Source organism: Panthera onca, chromosome D3 (genome assembly GCF_046562875.1).
Source record: "Panthera onca isolate mPanOnc1 chromosome D3, mPanOnc1 haplotype 2, whole genome shotgun sequence".
In the NCBI taxonomy this organism is placed as follows: Eukaryota; Metazoa; Chordata; class Mammalia; order Carnivora; family Felidae; genus Panthera; species Panthera onca.
The window spans coordinates 40,265,176-40,286,755 of record NC_138350.1 but is presented as its reverse complement, the minus strand read 5'-3'; the positions used below and the strand labels follow the sequence as shown (position 1 = coordinate 40,286,755).

The following is a 21,580-nucleotide window of genomic DNA, read 5'->3' as shown; positions in this document are numbered from 1 at the left end:
GGTGTCTTTTCCTGCCTGGGCCTGAGGACTGCCCTGGCCTGTAACGAGCGTTGTCAGCAAGGCTGTGGCTGGCTGCCCTCTCTGACAGCCGGCACATCCCAGCCTTCTTGTGTGACACAGACGCTGAGCCCTGGCTGGACTCCAGCATTTCTGCTTACAGTAGGAGAGAGGGGACTTCCTGGTGTTGAAGCACCTGGGGCTCCCGCTGGGTGGAGATGGTGGGCAGAGGAATATTTCTGTGCATCAGGGAAGCTCTCTTTCCCTACGTCACTGTTCCAAGAAGGGACATGCCCGCCTAGATGCCATGATGTTGTTTCAACAGACTCTAGTGACAGGAGTATCACTTCCTTTTTCAAATCCCCCCCCCCCCCCTTCTGCTCAAGTCTGAGGGCTGTTTCTCTTATAACTTGAATTATACTAAGCACAACATTTCATTTAGTTGTGTTAGAGATTTAGGAATCCCATCTTTATCAAGCTGCTTAATTCAAGCTCTGCTACAAGAATGAAAAAGCATGGATTTTCTAAATATTTAACCATAAAACCTGGCCAGGGGAAGAGTGGCCTGATGCCACAGTCATGCCCTCAACTTGAAATCGGCTGGGTTTGGGCCAGTTTAGGTCCAAGATGGCATGATGGACCAAGTCAGGGTTTTAGAAATATCTAACGTCTAAAATAAACTGCATATACTCAGACCATCCTGACCCCTGCAATGTGCTCCCTTACACCCTGCGGGCATCTGGGGTTCGTAATGCCCTTTGGTGGGGGTAAGTTGCGGCTGCCTTTCTGCATCTTAACCATTGAATTTAGAACCATGGTATTCTCAGGGCTGAGGTGTCCCATAGCTGCATGCAAAAATCCTCTGGGAGCTTTAGAAAAATAAGAACTCCTGGGCTCACTCAGGAGATTCCTACTCAACAGGGATGAGGTGAGACCCAGGAACTTGCAATTAAATTTGTTATTAAAACAAAACAAACCCCCCTAGCTCTGGTCCCAGAAGAAGAAGGAAGGCCACCTCAAAGGCAGCAGGATATAACCACCCAGGGAGAACTGTGCCCAAAAGAAGGGGAGAAACAAGGAGGAAAGAAGAGGAGAGAGAAGGAAAGCCATGACTTGGACACCGCACCAGCAACAAACGTGGACAGCGTGTGTGCTAGTTCACCTGGGGACTCTGTTGTAGTTGTTGAGACATGCTCTAGTCTTGAGTATGCAGCTTTGCCGTAGGTCTTAAAACCGGGGAGTGTAGACCCTGTGCAGTTCCGCAGAGATTTTAGAATCAGGTTGTGAAATTCTACAACAAAAAAATTCCCAAGCGATGCTGAGGCTCAGCTAGGTGAGAACCCCTGCCCACCCAACCCTGAGATTCTGTGATTGCAGATTCCTTCCCACTTCAGATGTATTTGTACAGCTGTCTGTATCTCCGTGTTCTCTAGGTTGTACTTTTCAGAAATGCAGAGCCGTATTCGCTGTTTAGCCCGATTCCGGGGCTGCTCGTGTGGGTCACGTGGGGACTCATTGTCCCCTCCGTGGTGTAAGCAACACAGCCCTCCTCGTAGGCGCTGAGGCTTTCTTTCGTTCCAGCCCAAACCACAACAGCTTCCGGGTCACCATTTGCTCCGAGTAGAGTCATTCCCGCGAAGACCTGGTTTTCCTTCAGGTGTCGTCAGAACAAGTCCGGTTTTCTGTAGGTTGACTCCTCAGCCCTGAGCACACCTGCGGCCCTCCACCCCCGCGCCTCCGCCGCCCTTGCCCTTGCACCTCAGCCTTTCTGCGGGGAGCAGGAGCAGCCGCTTCCTCCAGGCAGCCCCATTCTCATGGGCGCACAGTGTGACCGTCTACCGGCTTTGCCGGACGCATGTCGGCGTTTGGAAGGATTTTTGTAGAAATCCCAAGTCTTGATGGCCTCCGGGAAGGAGGTCGCGTTGTTGCCGGCTGTGGCCTGCAGGTGCACCCCGGCTTCCCGGGAGATCGGATGTCCCCTCAGCCGGACTTCGCGCCTGCGCCGTGTGTCCCCGTTAGGGATGAGCACCGGCGCCCTCGCTCTGTCTCGCTGGCACCCAGTTCTGCCTGGTTGACGAGAGGGCGCCGTGGAGCCGCCCGTTTAATGGACGGGGTGGTTGAGGTAGGAGGGGTCAGTGGCTTTTGCACGGCCGGGGTCCCGGGCACAGCCTCTGACACCCGGGGTCACCGTCTGTCCCCCGGCCTCTGGCAGTGTAACAAGACCCCACCACGCTGCCAGGCACACCTAAGGGCCCTCATGCTTGCAGTTTACTTTCCCGTGGCCGCCGGCCTCCCTTCAGGCCTCCCTGACAGGAGGCAGAGACAGCCTGTCAGGGGAGCCAGACACACGTTCTTAGCAGCTCGAGGATTAGGGCGGATTTTCTTCGGCAGGTCTTTGTTGCAGTGAAGTCGAAATTGGCTTTTAGTAAGATAGACTCTAGAGGAGAAGCAGCGGCCTTCCCTCCCCGGGTCCCTCTCCGTCTTCGGGGGGAAGGCTGTGGCCCTGCCTGAGGCCACACGGGCGCATCAGGACTGGAGCCTGGGGCAGGTTCCTGGACCCGAGGCAGCACCCGTGGGGCCGCGCCGTCCCTTCCTGCGTGAGCCTCACGCCTTAACCACAAGGGCAGCAACTCTGGGCTCTCCGGGAGAACGCGGTTCAAATGGTCATTCTCTGAATTGGAAACACATGTTGAGTTCAGAAAGCCATCCGCTGCCAGGAGTGATCCTTCCAGAATGAGCAAAATGCTGTCCAGTCTGTGTTACAGCTTTGTAACAAATGCGTATACATTGGAAACACCTGGCATGAGATGGGGGAGCAGGGGCTGGGGGAAATGACTGCACCCAGGGCAGCATTGCGTGAGGTGACAGGTTGTCTCGGAGCAGTCAGTTGCCCCCAGCCAGGCATGGGTGTGCTCGCCATGGAGACTCGGGGGGGGGGGGGGGGGGCGCGGGGATATTTGGCCCAAGGAAAATATTTGTCCATTCTTTTCCTTCTGCCTTCCACTGCGTGTGATAAACCTGAGTGTTGAGGGAGTGATGGACATAAAAGAGCCTTCACCATCTCTGTGTACCAGCATTACCCTATTTGGCCCCAGAATGACAATGATTTTTTGGCAGAATTAGGATGCCTAACGTAATGGCTGGTAAGGTGTGGCCCATGATGCCTGCCCTCCTTCCAGCCTTCATTCATTCACCACACCCTTAAATGTCGGCAGTGTCGTGTACCAGGCCCTATGCCAAACCCTGGGGACAAAAGATCATTAAAATGTGTCCTCAACTGCTCATCATCCAGCATGACAGGAACAATAGTAAAAAATTGAAAGAGCCCTCCGAGGCTCAAAGGGCCTCAAGGTTCAGAGGCAGGACTATTCAAGCTCTATTGGGCTAATCCACGATGGCTTCCCGGAGCGGGTGGTCTCCGAACCGGGACTGAAGTGAGGGTGCTGGAAGAGGCTGGTTTAGGCAGCGTAAACACTGAAAGCCAAAGGTGTGTGGCCAGAGAAGCTTGGAGGAGGGCTGGGCACCAGTGAGGACACTGGAGGTGGAGCAGGTGGCAGGGACTCAGGATGTCAGAGGAGATTTGATTGGATTTTATAAGCACTGGAAGACGATTGCAGATTTTTGAGGAGAGAGAGGGAGGGAGGGAGGGAGAGAGAGTGAATGAATATGACAGCGCCTGGGTGGGGGGGGGTCCGGGAGAACCTCTGAAAAAAAGCGGTGGCTTTCAGAGGAAGAGCGGTGGTTTGGAGGGTGCGGTAGGAACAGGTAAGAAAACAAGGACCAGTGTGAGGGGCTTGTACTTTGCTGACTGCAGTCCACTGAGGACGGAGGGGACGTGTTTACTTTTAAATTTTGGATGGAGACCCATACACTTGGACTAAAGGGCAGGAGCTGTGGGGGCAAGGAAAGAGGCCTGAGGGAGTGGATGGGGCAGCCCCCAGAGGGAAGACAGGCCAGCTGGGAGGAAGGGCTCTGAGCCAGGGGCTCCCTGTGAGGAGGAGGGAAGGGAGGACCCACCCAAAGTGCAGGCAGGTGCGTTTCTCTGGATGGCAAGGGTAGACGCAAGGGAGGGTCTTCTGCAAGTACGTTTTATAAAATATAAAATAGTACAGAGAGATTTATAATAAAACCAGGCCCTGGCCCCCCCGTCCCCGGCACTTCTAGCTTCCCAGAGGCAGCCATGTGCAATTCTTTTGGCTGTTTTCCCCTGACATTTACCTCTAGGTTTCTAAATTCATTTATTACTTTTAGATTTCTCTTTATACAGATATTATATATGTAGTATTTAGACATTATATATATCATGTAGCAGCTGTAGGCATTAGTTTATATATTAGGCTTGCTTATATCTCCCCTGCTTCCCCTCCTCCCCACCTCCCACTAGAATTTACCACAATAGCCAGTATTTATGCTGTTATCAATAGCCAATCAGTCGCCAATATTTATGCTGTTATGAGCTAAATAGCTCAGTACAGCTGAATATGATTATGTTGCTTTTTGTTTTGCTTTTCTTTGAATTAGTAGTAGTGTATTATTTGCTAGATTTTACGTATCTATTTTGGATTCCTCTTACCCTAGGATACCCTCTCAATATAATTTTCTATACCATAAAAAGTATCAGATCATTTTTTTGTTTTTTGAATTCATGACCTCCCTTCTGGAGTTCTCTTTTTGCTCCAATCTGGACTGTTTATTCTCTGGACTTGCTAAAGGACTTCAATTTGAAACTTCTTTCACTACCATCCTAGAAATTTCTTGAACCTCTCTCCTGTCTTGAACTTTTTTTTTTTTTTTTTTTTTGTTTCTTTTTTGTATGGTTTGTTTCGGTGGAGTATGTTTTCTAAACTTTTTAAGAAAAGGGGCCTGAGGGGTGCCTGGGTGGTTCAGTCAGTTAAGCATCTGACTCTTGGTTTTTGGCTCAGGTCATGATCTAGCAGTTTGTGAGTTTGAGCCCCATATCGGGCTCTGTGCTGTCAGCACAGAGCCTGCTTGGGATTCTCTCCCTCCGTCTCTCTCTGCCCCTGCTTACTTTTACTCTCTCAAAATAAATAGCCTTAAAAGGTGGGGGGGGGGGGGGGCTGATCGTTTATTTATTTATTTATTTTTTTTATTGCATGTCTGAAAATACCTATTCTTGAATCATAATTGATAGATATTTTGGTTGGGTATAGAATTCAAGGTTAACAATTTCTCCCTCAAAATTTGAAGACCTTGTTCTTTTGTCTTCTAGTTTCTAGTACTGTTATTGACAAACCTGATGATGCCTTTTGGATTTGAAGTCACACTTTAATTTTTTTTTCCTGAAAGCTTGTAGGATCTCCCCTTTTCCTCAGTGCTCGGAATAGATCTTGGTTTAGGTCTTTTATTCAATAATTTTGCTGAAATAAAATGGTGTGTATGTGTGAGAATTTGATAATTCTTGCCTTACCACCTCATCATCCTATGTCCCAGTTTTTCTGATTTTTTTTTCAGGAAAGATTTCTTATTGTTTCCTTCCTGATGTCCATTATTTTGTCTTGTCCTACCTTTTTTTTTTTTTTAAGTTCTTTCTTTCTCATTTTCTCCTTCCTTCCTCTCCGTCCCTGTCTCCATCCCTTTCTTTCTTTGAGACAGTGCAAGTGGGGAAAAAGAGAGAGAGAGAGAGAGAGAGAGAGAGAGAATATCCCAAGCAGGCTCTGCACTCAGGGCTTAAACCCCCAAAGCTGTGAGGTCATAACCTGAGCTGAAACCAAGAGTTGACCGCTTAACTGAGCCATCCAGGTGCCCCATGCCTTCCTGTCCTACCTTCTGAAAGATTTCCTTGCTTTTATCTACCAACTCTTTCATAGAATTTGCTTATTTTTGGCAAGAATATTTTTATCAGCAAAGGCTCATCCTTATTCTCTGATTATGTCTTTTTAAAAAATGTTTTGAGAGAGAGAACACGTGGGCACACATGTGAATGGGGGAGGGGAAGAAAGGGAGACAGAGGATCCAAAGCAGGTTCTGCACTGACAGCAGAGAGCCCGATGCTCAACTGAGACACACAGGTGCCTCTGATTATGCCTTTCTTATACCAATGTATTCTAGCATCTTGGACTGTGTCTTCTGTTTGAGGGTTTTACCTCTTTATTTTCTTGCATTGTGTGTTTCCTCAGAGTTCCTTTTCATTGGTACGTTGGTTGGCTTGTTTTGATCTTTCTTATCAGAGGTTTTCTGTACATCAAGTGATCTTGACTATGGTTCACATTTAAAGGTGAGGCACTGGATAAGATTTTATGCTGGTGGGTTTCTTACAGGGTCATTTTGAAGATTCTCCCTATCCCCAACCTAAGCTATAAATAAGTAGGCGTCCTGGGTGTGAGCAGGAAATGGGGGCTGGGAGCTTCTTGATTCAATGCGTAGACTTCGCGTTTCCATGTTCTCATACTCCTGTCCTCCACTGTGGCTGGTGTCCACATGTCTTTAGTCCACCCGCCTCAGTTTCTGTCTAACCCAGCCCTTCTCAGTGGTGGTTCTGAAGAGAATTAAGGCCTGATGCTATTCCACAGAACCACATGAATTCTCTTCTCTGCATCTAGGTGTTAGCTCTGGATTATCTTTGGGACTACTGAGGAAGTGGTGAATCATTCTCAGTAGGGCTGAAGTCTCTCATGGAGCACTGGTCAGGAAAGGCTGTTTGAGAAATAGCCTCCCTTGGGGGCCGGAGGTGGGTAAGCAACCTGGCTCTGTGGCGGAAGGGGAGGGGAGCATGTGTTTGATTACTGTAGTTACCTTAGCGAGTTTCAAAACTAGACAGTGGGTCAAAATGCAATCACTGATTTTGCCTGGACATTAATTGTATAGCTTTGGAACCTGGGCACACTGCAGGTACCACACAGACTGAAAAGTTGGGTGGGCCCTCAGGAAGCCTTCGTGGAAGGCTGGTTCCAGGAATGTATTCATAGGAGGAAGGAGCAGCCGCTTCCTGGCTGTGTCACAGTGCCCTCCCATGAGGGCAGGGAAATGTGAATCAGAAACTTCCTCCCGTGGAAATCCCCTTAGTTGGTGATAAGGCTGTGGCAAGAGGCGCTGGGTGTTTCTGTGCCTGCTGCTGAGGTGGCTTAAGCGCCCTAACACCAGCTGGGGTCACTGTGGCATCTGCTGCTCTCGGCAGGGTCCCAGCTTGTGAAGCCACCCACAGTGACCCCAACACTAGCTGGTTTGGGAGAACACTTGTTGGTTGGGATCAGCAGGTCCCTTTCAGTAATTTGTGATATATCCAGGGTATCATCATGTGCTGAAATCAGAAGTTTTGGTGCTGGGGCCAAGAATGGTGCTGTTTTGGAGAGCATGACTACTGTGTAGAAAGGAAGGCTGAAAATCTCCCCCCACTCTGCCCCTGTGCAGGGGGTCCCCATGGCTCTTCTTATCGGCTCCTGGGTGACCCGAGGGCAGCTTGACCTGTGGCCCCCTTCTGAAGCCGTGAGGCATGCTGCCCCCACACTGTGGTGGCTGCTCTGTGCTGGCCCAAGGCAGTGCCCGTGACTCTTGATGCTTTGGGGACAGCCACCAAGCCCACATCTTCACAGGGGGCCCAGCCCATCGAATCTCACAGAGGTGCCTGTGGCTGAGCAGTCAAGTCTGAGGTTTTTAATCCTGCATATTTCTCTCCATTTTCCAAATGCCCAGCGGAGGAGCCCTCAGAAGCAACGCAGCCCCCACCGCGAGGGAAGGCCCCACAGGTGCCTGGAAGGCCCTCCCACCCAGGGCCAGTGGAGGCCCCCACGGAGGCCTCTCATCCCAAGCCAACCCCTCTGCCGAGGCCAAGTGCTCCCCCGCTTCCTGAGGACCCTGGAAAACGTCCGCCCACAGGCCAGCAGCCTGTCCTACCCAAGAGACCCCTGCAGCCACTGCCCCCACCAGCATGGCCGCGCTGGACGGGGCTGCCCTTCCTGCCTGGCTCCACTGGGGTCATTATGGAGACTGGAGAGGCCGGGCCTCCAGGGAGGATGGGCGTGTCAGGGCGGGGCCTGCCCCAAGGAGTGGATGGCCAGACGGGGCAGGGACCCATCCCCAGTGCCGAGGGCTTTGCAGGAGCACCAGGTAAGGGCCCTGCGGCTGGGCACCTCCAAGTGGTGGGGGTGACACTAGATGGAGGGGCAGCCTGAACCTTAGGGGGTCTGCTGCAGGGTCTTTCCGGGTGCGAGTTCCAAAATCCCCGAAGCACCACGGCTGCCAGGCAGGCAGGGTCAATGCTGGGAACACAAGGAGACACCTTTGCCCTTAGCCGTTCTCTTCCTTTGTTCCTGCTCAGCCACCCCAAGCTGCAGAGATCACAGGGCTCCCCCCAAAAACATGCCTTTCCCAGGAGGATACGCATTAGGGATGTTTATACTCCTTGGGGCTGTGCATTTGCCTGTCCATCCATGCTTCCGCCCCCTCCCATGCATCCATCAAACACTTGTCCAGCCTCACTTTCTTCTCGGATCCCCCCAGCCAGCTTGCCCTGACGGACCTTCTCTGCCCTGTGAGAGGGGGCTAGTGAGGAAGCAGGCACAGTGGGGGTACAGCTGTGCCCATTTCTGGGAGGGCAGCTTGGGAGGGGCGCTCTTGCTCTAGGTCTAGTTAAAGGAGAACAGTGGGAGGAGCCGGGAGAAACAGAGGGGCTCCTGTTTGATGTCCCACTCCCATTTTGTTTTTCAGGATATCCCAGCTCACCTCCTGTGGCCTCCCCAGGTACGTCTGCTGGGAGACCTTGGTGGGAGGCTGGTTCTCCTCGGTGGCCTCTGCCCCTCCCCTGCGTGTCCGGCCTCCTCCCTCTGAGCTATTAGCGTGGGTGGAGGCCCGGCCCAGCTCTTTTGTGCCCACCAGCCGAGGGACAGACCTCTGCTGACGGGACTCAGGCCCCCGCCAAGATTTGCTCCTCAGAGAGGGTCTGAGTCATGCCTGAGACTAGGACTTTTCCCTCACACATCTTCCCAGCCCATGGAGTTGGTGGTGAGGCTTACTGGCTGGGTCTCTGCCTGGTGTGGCTATGCCTAGCTTCCTGTTCCTGCCACGAGCCCCCGACACTCACACACACAGTGTCACACGGTCTCACATGTCCACTCCCAGACAGTGCTTGTCCTGCTGCTCACCGTCCCCACCACCGACCCGACGAGGACCGGCCTGGCCCTGTGTCCCACAGTGCTTTGCCACCTTAAGGCCAAACAGCACCGTGAGGCTGCCTCTCCAGACTGGCGCAACCTGACCCCTGTGAATACTTCATGTCCTCTCTGCTCCAGGGACTCCAGCGCCTTCTCTGGTGTCTTTCTCTGCGGGGCTCACCCAGAAGCCTTTCCCCAGCGATGGGGGTGTCGTCCTCTTTAACAAAGTGCTGGTAAATGACGGGGACGTGTACAACCCCGACACTGGTGAGTTCTGAGGCGGTGCATAGTCTCCACATGCCAGCGGGCCCCCTGTCCTGTAGGCGGGGTGGGGACGCCACGCCCGAGGTGCCTGAGCAGCTGTGGGTGCCTGAGGGACCAGTTGGCCCCTGTTGCTCCTCCCCTGATTTGTGGAGTTTTAGGTGAAGAAGTTTGCAGCTGCCAGGCTGCAGGGTGGGTGGGTGAATGTGCAGTGACCTTTTCTAGTCATGAGAGCAGCATACCAGTCCTTGGCACTGTTGTTAGACTCTGCCCACCACTGACTGCACCCTGGCCCCTCCCCGCTGTCCTCCAAGCCCTGGGGAGGTCTTCTTCCTAAGCATCTATTGTCCCAACACCCCGGGACAGGATGGGGGAAAGCCCACCCCTGCCCTGCCTCCTTCAGTGGCTCGTGGCTCATTAACAGAGCCAAAAAGGGTGACAGCACTCCTTCCGGAAGGGACCGGACCCGGTTGCGGGGTCTCCTGCTCTGGAATAGAACTGCTTTAGCTGTGGGCCTGGGTCCTGGCTGCAGCATCTGTCTTGTCGCCCAGATTATCAGTACAATGACAACGGAGGTCACCCTGGGTTCCTGGCTTCCTCCTTCCCACCACACCTGTGCCTGGGCTTCTGTCCATCTTTGTCCCCGGGGACTGAAGTGAGAGCCTTCCTTCCTGAAAGGCCAGACATGGGCATCTTGTCTCCTCTATAAGGGGAAGCCACTTCCTGGAGGGAAGCACAGCTCCAGGTGTGGCTGGGGCAGGGTAAAGCAGGACCCAGGGGCTTGTGCCGAGGGCCCAGTCACCTTTCCTGAGTAGCTCACAGAGCTGGGGAGGCCCATCTCTGATCCCATCAAGTGCCAGCATGCTGCGGTGCCCACAGAAGTCCTCCCTGAGGAACTGCACAGGTGTGAGGGCAGGAGGAGGTCAGGAAGGTTACAAGGGGTGGATGGAACAGGCAGAGATTTTAGGCCTCACTCTCGTGTTTGTCCTGCCTGGCCACCATCTAGCTAAATCCCACTGTTCCTAGGACAAGGCTTAGGTTTTAGTGAGCATAAAAGTTACCTACGGAACTTGGGAAAGGAACTCGGGGTCCTCCAGGCCAACTGGAGTCAAGCTCAGGACTCTACTGTTCTCCAGGCTGGGGTGTGGGAAGAGACTTTGCTTTCAGAGACCTTCACTTTCTCCACAAGCTCAGGTTCCCCCTGGGGCCCTCACCCCATGCTGCCTGGGTGGTGGGGACAGCTTGTCCACCCTGACGGGTCAGGTGACGTTTGCAAGCAGAGATGGTGACTGACATTTCTTTCACATTCTGGGTGACCCCGAGTGAGGCCTCCCCACAGGCAGTCTCTAAGCGGTGTAGGAGGCCGTGCGTTCTGGTGCCTCAGGAAGACTTGTGCAGCTTTATCTTACTTGTCATTAAAAGCTGAGGAAGGGAGCAACAGGGCCTGGCAGTTTCTGACCATTTTTCAGGGCAGTCCACGAGATTCCTTCTCGGCTCCTGGGCCCTCCATTCTGTCACTCTTGGCCTGTGGTCGGGGTCCATGCCTAGCCCTCCTCACAGCCCATGGAAGTGGCTGCTCCCACCAACATTTGGTGTAGGCTCCGACCCTTGTGGCTTTGGGGCATCTACAGTTGCTGCTTTGCAAATGGGTCTATCTACCAACCCATGTACCCTTCCTCATGCCACCCCCCTCCCTCCAACCACCACCTCCCCTGCTTCCCCAGGCTCAGAACCTGTGGGCCACTGGCTCAGTGAATGCCTGCTTATTTTTGGCCACAAATGGATGCCACCTGTACACTGATCCCGTGCAGGGGGACTGGCTCTTCCAAGTGAGGAGGGCTGGCTGTGGCCTCTCCCTGGGTTAGTGACAAACTTTATGGGTTCTTTTTGCTCTTGCCTCCTCAGGAGGCAACTCAGGCATTTTGTGGATGTCGTGCCCAGCACACAGGTTGTGAGGCTTATTCTAAGTTGGCCCTGGGGTGCTCTCAATGATGGAGGAAACTCCCAAAATGCAACCAGGATCTGGGCAGCTGCTGCTTCCCCACTAAACCTTGGGTGAGGTAGGAGCGGACCCTGCGTCTTCATACCTGCGCCGTGCACATAGCACTGCTGAAGCTGGTGTGTACCCCATCGCCAGGAATGTTAAAGCAGCTGAACTCTCTTCCAGCAAGGGTGGGTGGTCCTCTCCGTGCTCACCGCATGACAGCATGGGGAAGGTTATTCTGACAGCTCCTCCAGGCGTAGGTGAGAGTTCTAGTCATCAGAGCACATCCTGGGGGTTTTGCAAGATTTGTCCTCTCCTGGATGTTCCAAGCAGAAGACAGGGGGTGTCACAGTGAGGACTGGGCCAGCTAAGGAGTCTGTCATTGGGTGGGTGGAGGGCAGGTGCGAGTACAGAAAGGGGGTACGTCCCCTCAGGGCAACCTATCTTCTAGAGGTTGGGTGACCACCTCTCCCCGTTGGGTCTCCTGGGACAGTCCTGGACAAACAGAGATGGTTAGTTCCCCAAATCTGGGTTAACCGATAACCTGTCACAAAGGTCCTGTGATGGTGTGACAAGTGCCTGCCTTCATCCTCCCAGGGATCTTCACGGCTCCATACGATGGGCGCTACCTGATCACAGCCACCCTCACTCCTGAGAGGGACGCGTACGTGGAAGCTGTCCTGTCGGTCTCCAATGCCAGTGTGGCCCAGCTGCATACAGCCGGCTACAAGAGGGAATTCCTGGAATACCACCGGCCCCAGGGGGCTCTACACACTTGTGGGGGCCCAGGGGCGTTCCACCTCATCGTGCACTTGAAGGCAGGAGATGGTGTCAACATCGTGGTGACTGGGGGCCGCTTGGCTCACACGGACTTTGATGAAATGTACTCCACGTTTAGTGGGGTTTTCTTATATCCTTTCCTTTCTCACCTCTAGGGTGCCTGGGGAAAGGGAAGAGGAGAGATAGTTGTGAGAACTTGGAAGCTTTAATATATGCAGTTTATTATGTATGTAACTGGAGCACTGGTCTAATTTTCTGCAGACGCCCCAACACCTCCCCCAAGATACAGACCTTACCTGGCTGCTGAGGCCACACACCCGAGAGTTCCCAGGCAGGTGGTGAGGACACATGTGCCTGATGGGGCCACCACCTTCTGTCATTCCGACTGGACACCTGAGGAGCTGGGGCCTCCCCTGCGGCTTCGCTCAGAGCCTGTGCCGGGCACGTTGGGTGCTAACCGCGGAGCTTAATCTGCTGCCCAGGACCACATCTTGCTGATGGAGAACGGCTGCTGGGCTGCAGGGCTGAGAGGCGGCGGGCCGGCAAAGTGGTTCCTGTGGACGCAGTCTGCATTTACACTGCCTGCAGGAGAGAAGTTCAGATGCACTGAAGTGCCGAGGTGGCACGTGCCACTCCAGAGACCTCAGGTCTCCAGGGTGGGCTGTCCCAGGGCTGGTTGGCACCGCTCACTTGGGCCCATGCCCAGCTGTGAAGGAAGGCACAGGGGGCTTGTGCAGCTCGTGGGGCTCCTTGAATGACATGTACATTTGAAGTGCAAAGACAGGGAGTGTCAATAAAGATGAAAAACCACTTCAGGTTACTCCAGTCTGGTGCCTTATGGACTGAGAGTTGCTAAAAAGCAAACTGCAGAAAGGTAATTTTTTTATGCTTGTAGAAAGTAAGCTTGAATAAATCTCAGCCATATCACTGTTACCCCTCACTATCCAAGCTATATACTTGGGGGTTGATTTTTGCTTGTAAAGACAAACCAGATGTGCTTAGAGGTCAAGGCCCCCCCTGTGATCTCTGCAGCTAAAGAGGGGCTCCTCTAGGGGATGCTTAAAATTCACATCTAATCAGCAGCTGGCCGACCCAATGAGATCGCTCACTGCACGGCTCAGCTCACAGCAGATGCGGCTTTACAGACTTGCGGGTTCCCCGGCAACAACAGGCCCAACATAAAACTGATCACACGCTGAAAGCTGAGATCATCGGAGAAAAGCAGGCATCTTCCCATGGAGAGCACATTCTGTTCCAGGGAAGCCCAGGCACATTGCTCCTTTATCTGCAGCCACAGAAACCCCTAGGACACAAGACTCTTAGCTTTAGGTGGTCTCTGCTCATCAGGCTGGTAAAATCTGTTGGCCAATCAAGTGCCCCTGGGAGAGGCAAGTCACCTAGAGTCCCAGGGAAAGCTGTAGATCATAGAAACAAGTTTCCTGGGCCTGAAATCAAGCCACTGGATACTCTTTTTTTTTTAATTTATTTTTTAATGTTGTTTATTGTATATTTTTGAGCGAGACAGAGCGTGAGAGGGGGAAGGGCAGAGAGGGAGACAGAATCCAAAGCAGGCTCCAGGCTCTGAGCTGTCAGCAGAGCCCGATGCGGGGCTCAAACTCATGAACTGTGAGATGAGCTGAGCCAAAGTCAGACGCTTACCTGATTCAGCCACCCAGGATACTCTCATATGCTGTAAAAATTCTGTGAGTTTCTAGGCTTGCTTGCAAATGAGATGATAGGGTGGCCCCTGGACACTTCGGAAAGGAGCCTTCTTCCTCATCCCCTTCCCTCAGGTAAGCAGAAGTGACCCAAGAATTTCAGGTTTGTGGTTTTAGGACTTTAAAATCTGGATCTCTCTATCCAGGAGTTGGGGGGAGGGGCACTCTCCTTCCCTGTTTCCACAGCTGGGGAATTGGCTAACGGTGGCTGTATCACCGGCCGACCTAGACATGACTCATGGAAAAAAAACCCAATGCAGTGGAGCATTTCAGGAAAACCCAGCTGGCACGTGCACATACTTTAGCCCTCTCTCCCTCACACCTCCCTGTAAAGACCTTATCGCCAAAGGGAACAAATGCTCAGCAGCTGGAAAGACAGGCCAGACAGAAGGGAGACAGGGACCATTCTTTCTACTCCGTAGATGGTTGTCTAGAGCGCCAAAAACTTGGTCCTCTTCTCTCAGTGCAGACTGACTCATTTACCAAAAAAGGTACATTTCAGCTCTCTGTATCCAAGATAGGCAAGATAAATGAAGTCTAATGACAGCAGGTCCTGCATTTACTTCAAGATAAAATAAATGAAAACTCAGAAGTTTCTTCTCAGAACACAGCATCTTTCAAAAAGGAAAAGGCCGTCCTCTGTACTGAGGGAAACCGCAAGGCTGGCCAAGCTCAGGACCCTGGGAGCTCTGGAGCAGCCCCTTCCAGGAGCTGACAGGCTTTAAGCTAGGAACCATGCCCAGGATGCAATCAGGTACCAGAAAATGACTTCTCAAAGGTGCTGTTGCCGAGGAAAAGGTCAGGGCACTTAAACAGAGACAGGACTGGGACCCCCCCCCCCCAACATTAACAAATGGCCTCATTTAAATGATTAACCACAAATAAAGAGTGCAAATCAACACCCACTGCATTTGAAATTATTTCCATGGTAGCGCATTGATTCAGCTTTCTCAGTGACCCGATCATCTTTCGAGTGGTCTCACGAGTGATCTGCGGTTTGAAAGAAGGGTTTGCAATCAGGGAGACAGACCCAATCCACGCTTGCAGATCTAAAACATGGCATCGTACATATCCATGTCCACTTTCTAAACAAGTTCCTTTCCCCCCCTACACTGTCCTATCCTCAAGGTAAGGAAAAAGGCTGCACTCTTCAGGGCTGCAGGAAGAAGCCCATGCTGCTCTGCCCCCGGGCACTAGAAGCCGGTTCCTTACAGTCAATCTCCCTCCGAGCGCTTCCTTTCTATTCCCCAAGTACATCCCCAAGACCCTCTGTCCCCTCACCCTGTCCTGCCCTCCCGTCAAGGTGAAGAAGCATGAAATGAATAGCTCTGCCATACTTGAAGGCAGGCTCTCGAGGAGGGCTTTGGGATTCGTGTCCAGGGTATGCTGCACCTGGTAGGGCCAGCAATCTGAGGGGATAAAAAGATATTTAAAGAGTATGTGGATGTGGTTTTTGATCCAAGATCACTTGGACTCTCCTAGGCTGATGAAAACATCAGGAGTGCTAAGTGGTACTCACCTTGAGGGAGGGTCTAGTGAAAGGTGGGGTGGCGAAGGCTCGGAGCAGGTCTCCCAGGGGACCCCTGAAGGGCTGAGGGGGCAGCAGTCTAGAGGATGCCAGTGCGGACACACCAGGAATTACATATGTGTGAATGAATTATTCTCTGGCAGAACGTACAAAGCCAGAGAGGTTGGTTCCTGTGGGTGTAGCCGCACTTTTGGAGTCAGGTTTTATAAAAATAAGCACCAAAAAGAAGTCCTTTCTGTAGACAAATTTAAGTGTCAGCAAAGATCAAAATGCTAATTTATGGAAATTATCAATTTCTGGCAAGAGTACAGAGAATACGGTTTAAATGTCCTATGAAGGAAGGAGTCCAATGCACTCAGTTTACGTTTGTTTATTGTTGTAACATTTTGTTTTGAACATCAAACACTGCACCAAAATATGAGCCATTTATCTTAGGATAACTGTCTTTGCCGTGACTGAGTACTGTACTGATGTTTACAAGTAATTTCTGACAACTCAAAAATTGTTAGTGGCATTGCTAATAATCAAATACTTCATCATAGACTGAATGTAATTATTAAATTAAAACAACAAAGTTACCCCCTCCCTTTCTTACCTTCAAAACAAACCAAAAAAACTAGTTTTCACCTGGAAAGAGCACTTACTTTAAACAAAAACTCCATTTTTAACCGGTTTCATTAAACACAGCATGTTCTAAAGCAGAGGAAAACAAGGCTTCCCACAGTAACTTAAAAAGATGATAAAATTTCCTGGAAGAGTTTGTTTTCACCAACTAGCATTTACTAGAAAGCATTTACTTTCTACCTGATTTTAAAAGGTCTTGCTCACACCTTCAACAACGAAGTCCGAAAGGGCCACACGCAGTCCCTACAGGGCACAGGCACTTTCCAGTCACGTAGCTGTTGTTCCTGGCTGTTCTCCCAGTGATTATCAGCAGCTTTCATTTAGGACATCACACTAGGAAGTTTTTTCTTTCTCCAGTTGGAAACTATGCAGATGGTTTTAAAGCACAGCAAACACAGTCCTCACGCAGGGGGGCTAAGTGTGCAAGCTCCGGGCCTGCACGTGCACTTCCTAATGCCTGCCAGAGACGCAGATGTCGACAACACAACCAGACAAGCTTCTTCAGCACATGGGCATCAAGACAAATACTCAAGTCAGGGTGAACTGGAGAGAGGGAGACGGGCCAAGGCCGTTTCACCAGGGGAACCTAGAGAACGACTTAGAAAAGCCCGATCAGCTTGCAATCACCCCGTGATACCACCCATCACCGAAAGCAGCGCGAGGCTAATGCTTCATTAACTCACCATCGTAAGGGTCTGTGTACAAACACACTCGAGGGTAACGCTCTTTCACAGAAAGAACAAATGTCATTTGTACCAAATGGCAATGGGTTTCAGCACAAACTTAATACTTTCAGAACACTATAGTGATAGTAATCATCTACTTTCAGCAAGAGGGACTCCTTTTAAATAAGGAAAAAGACTCACGTTAATTAGCAAACGTACCCACTGGATTGATCAATCTGCAGCAACAAAATGACAAAGTCTAGTGCTTATGGACACCGGGGACAGAGGGGTCTGCCACCCTCAGCACACGGCTGGGAGACCCGGGTTCCTGGCCTGGACCTTGACAAAGCCTGTGTGTCCAGAGGGAAGAGCTTATCAAGGGAAAAAAACTGTCTAATCAAAAACTCTTTAAAGGACAACCTGAAAAGCACTACAGAAGGTATAGAAGATTTTCCGTACCGTGCATGTGCAGAGAAGCCCTACTAAAGCTCATGTTCTCCCTCTAAAGCCAACATGGGGGGGACACGCTGTGGCGTCTATGAGATCAATAGCGGCACGCTGCTCTGCCAGGATTTTGATTCGCTAACTGGGCAGAATTTCATATAAACATAACCTAGTTTGCCTAACCTACTGTACATAAATAAACTCATTAAACAATTAGTCTTTGAACTGTTTAAGGTGGGCAGGTTTGCACTGGAAGAAGCAGGTGTCATTCCTCCTCTGGGAACACGTGCCTCCAGGTTCTGCCACTGAGAACTGCGTTCAGGGGACTCTACCATTGTCACCGCATCCAACAGCGCTGGGAGAAACAGCTGAACTCAAAGGACTTCGACTCTCCAATCTGGAAAAATAACTACTCCCATTTCTCCGTCTCTAGATCACTATCACTGGGGTGGGGCCAACTAAAATGGGGGGGGGTGGCGAGTGCCACAGTACAAGTACGGGCAAGCGCCAGGGGCGGGGTGGGGGTGGGGGTGGGGACAGGAAACCATCCCCAGCGGGCGCCTGGATCTGCAGGTCCCCTCGCTGCTCTGGAACTCGGCTCACCGCTTCCCTCCCAGCTGAGGCCTGCGTGTGTACAGAATCCTTCTCTCCAACAGTTCTCTGGCTTCGAACACTGAGGTGACTATTGACACTGAGGCTCCCAGTTCTGGAGGGGCTGATGGGGCAGAACCCTCCCCCGGTGCTGTTCTGAGACTGACATGTCTCATTACAACCAGGCGGAGAAACTGAGCTGCAGGCAGAGCAGAGAAAAGGACTCTTCCGGAACCCCACACAAGTATGTATTTGCATTTCTAAGGCCTCTCTGAAAACAGATCAGTTACTTGTTCAATCTACTTCTGCTGTTGGCAGTACTCTTCCTACAGGCACCAAGCAGGCCCAGCAACACCTGTCTGTCCTGGCTTTGTCCACAGCTGAGAAGACGGTGATCTAAGGGACTTTCCTTCCCCAGAAGCCCACATCTGTGGGGCTGGGACGGTGGCCTGGGCCCCTGTCCAGAGCAGCCCACCTGAGCAGGTGTCTTGTCTCACCACAGGAGGGAAGGAGGCGCCCACAGAACAAATGTGCATAGGCGGTGTGAACCAACATCAATCACTAACTGGACCTTTGGCAGCTCAGTGGACCCTGATCCCATAAAGAAAGCCCTGGTTTTAGAGAGAAACGCTCTCAACTGCCCAGTGGAAACGATAACACTTTTACTTTATACATGTTTTGGTCCACTCTTATTTAGCTTCTTTTTTCTTCCTTTTAAATTATTCAGTTAAAGAAGCACCAGCACACACTTGACACAGCGCGTGTATGAGGACGACCAGTGATAGGAGCCCAGGCCTCCAAGGTCAGGTCCGAGTCCTCCCCTGGCCGCTTGCCCAGGGCACTGAGCCACAGCTCTGCCAGGCCTGGGAAGGGGAAGGATGACAGCAGTTCCAACTTCAGGAGCTCTCCCTGTGCCTGCTGGTGCCTGGCTGTCAGCATTGAGTCCCATTCTGCACCTGTGGCTTGGAGGGTAGCCCAGTGTCCTCTGTCCAGCAGAAGTGCTGGTCACCTTCCCTTGCTGTGAGGCGAGTGACAGAGGATCGCCCCTGGAGGTGCCATTTCACGCCAGGTCGTCCAGGTCCACTTTGGGGATCGGGTCTCGCCAGTAGCAGAAGGAGCTGAACTCTGGGCACGGAAAGGCAGAATTCTGTTCCTTATTGAGAAGTGGGAACACGTGCTCCACGAGCTCGCTCAGTCTGTGATACCTAAGAGAAGGGATTGGGGGAAAAACGCACAAAGTGTTACTCTGAAATTGATGTAAGAGCACAGGATTGCACGTCGTGAAGCTAGTTACAGAGATTCCTCAAAGCAGTAGGATCTGAGATGGGCATGCATCCCTTCCCAGGACATAGCCTTCCTCTTCGAAGTCTAAAATTGTCAGTGATCCCAGTACAGACACTATTACAGAGAAGGACACACCCAGGCAAAGAGGAAAGCCTCCAACAGACAGGTACACTACTGATATTTCGAGCTGGGCCTGATCCTCAGAACCTCTGTTCCCAACTCCACCCCTCGCTGCCGGGCGGGGGGCTGAGGAGGAGGAGCACACTTACGATGACTTGTTTCCTTTGGTCCTTTCTTGTATTAATTCACCCTTGGGGTTCACGGTGAATATTCTGCAGTCTGGAACTCCAACTTGCGTGTAAGCATAGACATCCTGCAGAAGAAAACATTAAATAAGGTGATTATGAGAGAAGAAATCAGGAGATGTTTCTCTGGTTCCTTGTGAGCCAGAAAAACAGTATGAACACAAGGCTGTCTTGGGAACACGTGGCGCAGGCACAGTGTCCCTCTGCCACTGCTAAAACTGAACTTGAGACAAACTGAAAGAGTGGGGCCAAACCCAAGGGCACTCGGAGTCAGAAAACTGGGGGCTGACAGACGCCAGGGGCCCTGGAACAGGAGAGGGGCCCTGCTGCCTGCCAGAGGCCAGGTGGCAACACCTTCTGCACGCCTGGAAACCGAGGGCCCGTGTGTGGGTAGGCAGGCTGGGAAGCTTTTGCGAAGGCAGAGCACTCTCTGGGGTGGATCCAAGGACATGGCTTAGAACCACTTACACAGGAGTCAGGACTGCCCGAGGAGATGGAATCAAAGCCATAAAAACAAAGAGAAAGTGCCCTTTCTCATACACCAAAACTCTAGGGCAGATGTCCTACAGGACCCAACAGCAGAAATTTGGAACAGATAAATGAAAACCCATTTAGCAGAACATTCATTCTGTTTATACAATTGGTTTGACAATTATATCCAGGCTGTACCCTAAAAAATACACGCCTCTGAATTTTACCCACCATACCAAAGGCTACACACTTACATTTGGACGGTTTCCAAAGGCGGCATAGAAGGGCTGCTTAGAGGGGGCAAACAGATTCTTGATATCATTTAGACACTCTATTTTGAATTTCTCTGGTTTCTTTTCTATCACTTCCCTAGGGAGAAAAAAAAAAGTACAAATACAATGACCAAATCTGAAATGGTAGTTTTTCCTGGTATGTGATCCTGAAAAGATTTTAGTGTTCACAATCACTCATTTCTTAAAATATTTTGTAACTGATATCTTTCTTTCTCTTCCTTTGCCAGTCAAGAAAGACTAAGACTCTGACTGATGGTGTTTAGGGAAGGAGAAAACGTGACAGCTTGATTTTTGGACTGTGTCTGACCGGACTAGGATGAGCTCTGAGTTAGAATGCTCTGGGTCTGGGGGAGCCAAAGAACCAAGAAATGCCGAAGCTCAGAATCAGATACAGACCCTTACGACGAGCTTGACCTCCAACTTCCCCATTCAGACCCTTTCCCCCAGTGCGAGCAGGCGCATGCACCCACACATGTGCACACACACGCATGCACACACAGAAGGTGTACCTGTGGAAGGCAGAGAACAAGCTGCTAGGGGATAACATCAGAGGGCCCCGAGGCAAGATTGTGCCCTTGTCATTGACCCAGTGCAGGTAGCCACGGGTCATGTCGGCCATGCCGATGGCACGGGCGGAGCAATACAGAAACTTGTAGCCATTCCTGAAAGAGAAGAAGAAAGAAACATCCTGTTTAGAAACACACACTCTGGCAAAAATGGAAAAAAAAAAAAAAAGGCACTATTCTTTTAAAAGATCCAAATAAAGTTCCCTTCGTTTGTTGTGAAAATCAAATTCTTGAATTTAATAAGGAAAGTAGTTAGGATTATAAAGATCCCACTTCTCCATAGAAAACATCATAGGGAAAAATGGGGATATATGCAACTAGGGATTATGCTAAATTTATAAATACTGATATATCTTCAGCAACCAGTCAATGAAAGTCAGATTACGGAACAAAAACCCTGGACTATCTTTAAGTTGTCTGCATAAAGGAAAGATGCAAAGGATCTCATTTATAAAGACAATTTGTAGAATGCAAACCATTCTGTAAGACAAGGAGCAAATCATGGGTAACAGACATACAATTTTCATACTATGGCATTCTCAACTAATGCTTAAGACACTAAGTTTTCTTTTTCCTTTTTTTTTTAATATTTATTTTTGAGAGAGAGAGCGAGGGAGCTAACATGAGGGAGGGAGAGGCAGAGAGAGAGGGAGACACAGAATCTGAAGCAGGCCCCAGGCTCCGAGCTGTCAGCACAGAGCCCAATGCGAGGCTCAAACTTGCAAACTGTGAGCTCATGAGCTGAGCCAAAGTCAGACATTTAACCGAATGAGCCACCCAGGCGCCCCAAGACACTAAATTTTCAAATCAATTTAACTCATATGGATTATGGTCCCACAAAGGCCACAGCACTGTTTTCTCTGTTGCCCCAACAGAGAGGACCCCATGGGTGACCCCATGCATGCAAGTATTACCTACTCAGTGAAATCCAATTAAAAAATATCCAATTAGGGGCAACGAAG

The 21,580-nt window shown here is 51.0% G+C and overlaps 2 protein-coding genes across 4 annotated transcripts in view; one reads left to right on the top strand and one right to left on the bottom strand.

Moving 5' to 3' along the window:
- The window catches only part of EMILIN2 (elastin microfibril interfacer 2), a 55,136-nt gene extending 39,118 nt beyond the window's left edge, over nucleotides 1-16,018 (top strand). Inside the window, exons 5-8 of the mRNA XM_060613373.3 lie at nucleotides 7,648-8,061; nucleotides 8,662-8,694; nucleotides 9,243-9,371; nucleotides 11,947-16,018. Of these exons, the coding sequence (XP_060469356.1) occupies nucleotides 7,648-8,061; nucleotides 8,662-8,694; nucleotides 9,243-9,371; nucleotides 11,947-12,284 (914 nt within the window). The 3' untranslated portion in view covers nucleotides 12,285-16,018. The remainder of the gene's footprint in view (nucleotides 1-7,647; nucleotides 8,062-8,661; nucleotides 8,695-9,242; nucleotides 9,372-11,946) is intronic.
- Nucleotides 15,730-21,580, bottom strand: part of LPIN2 (lipin 2) — an 84,722-nt gene continuing 78,871 nt past the window's right edge. For all 3 annotated transcript variants that reach the window (XM_060613371.3, XM_060613368.3, XM_060613369.3), the window contains exons 17-20: nucleotides 20,562-20,714; nucleotides 20,014-20,128; nucleotides 19,253-19,356; nucleotides 15,730-18,904 (exon numbers count right to left, since the gene is read on the bottom strand). In XM_060613371.3, coding sequence (XP_060469354.1) covers nucleotides 18,760-18,904; nucleotides 19,253-19,356; nucleotides 20,014-20,128; nucleotides 20,562-20,714 — 517 coding nt within the window. In that variant the 3' untranslated portion in view covers nucleotides 15,730-18,759. The remainder of the gene's footprint in view (nucleotides 18,905-19,252; nucleotides 19,357-20,013; nucleotides 20,129-20,561; nucleotides 20,715-21,580) is intronic.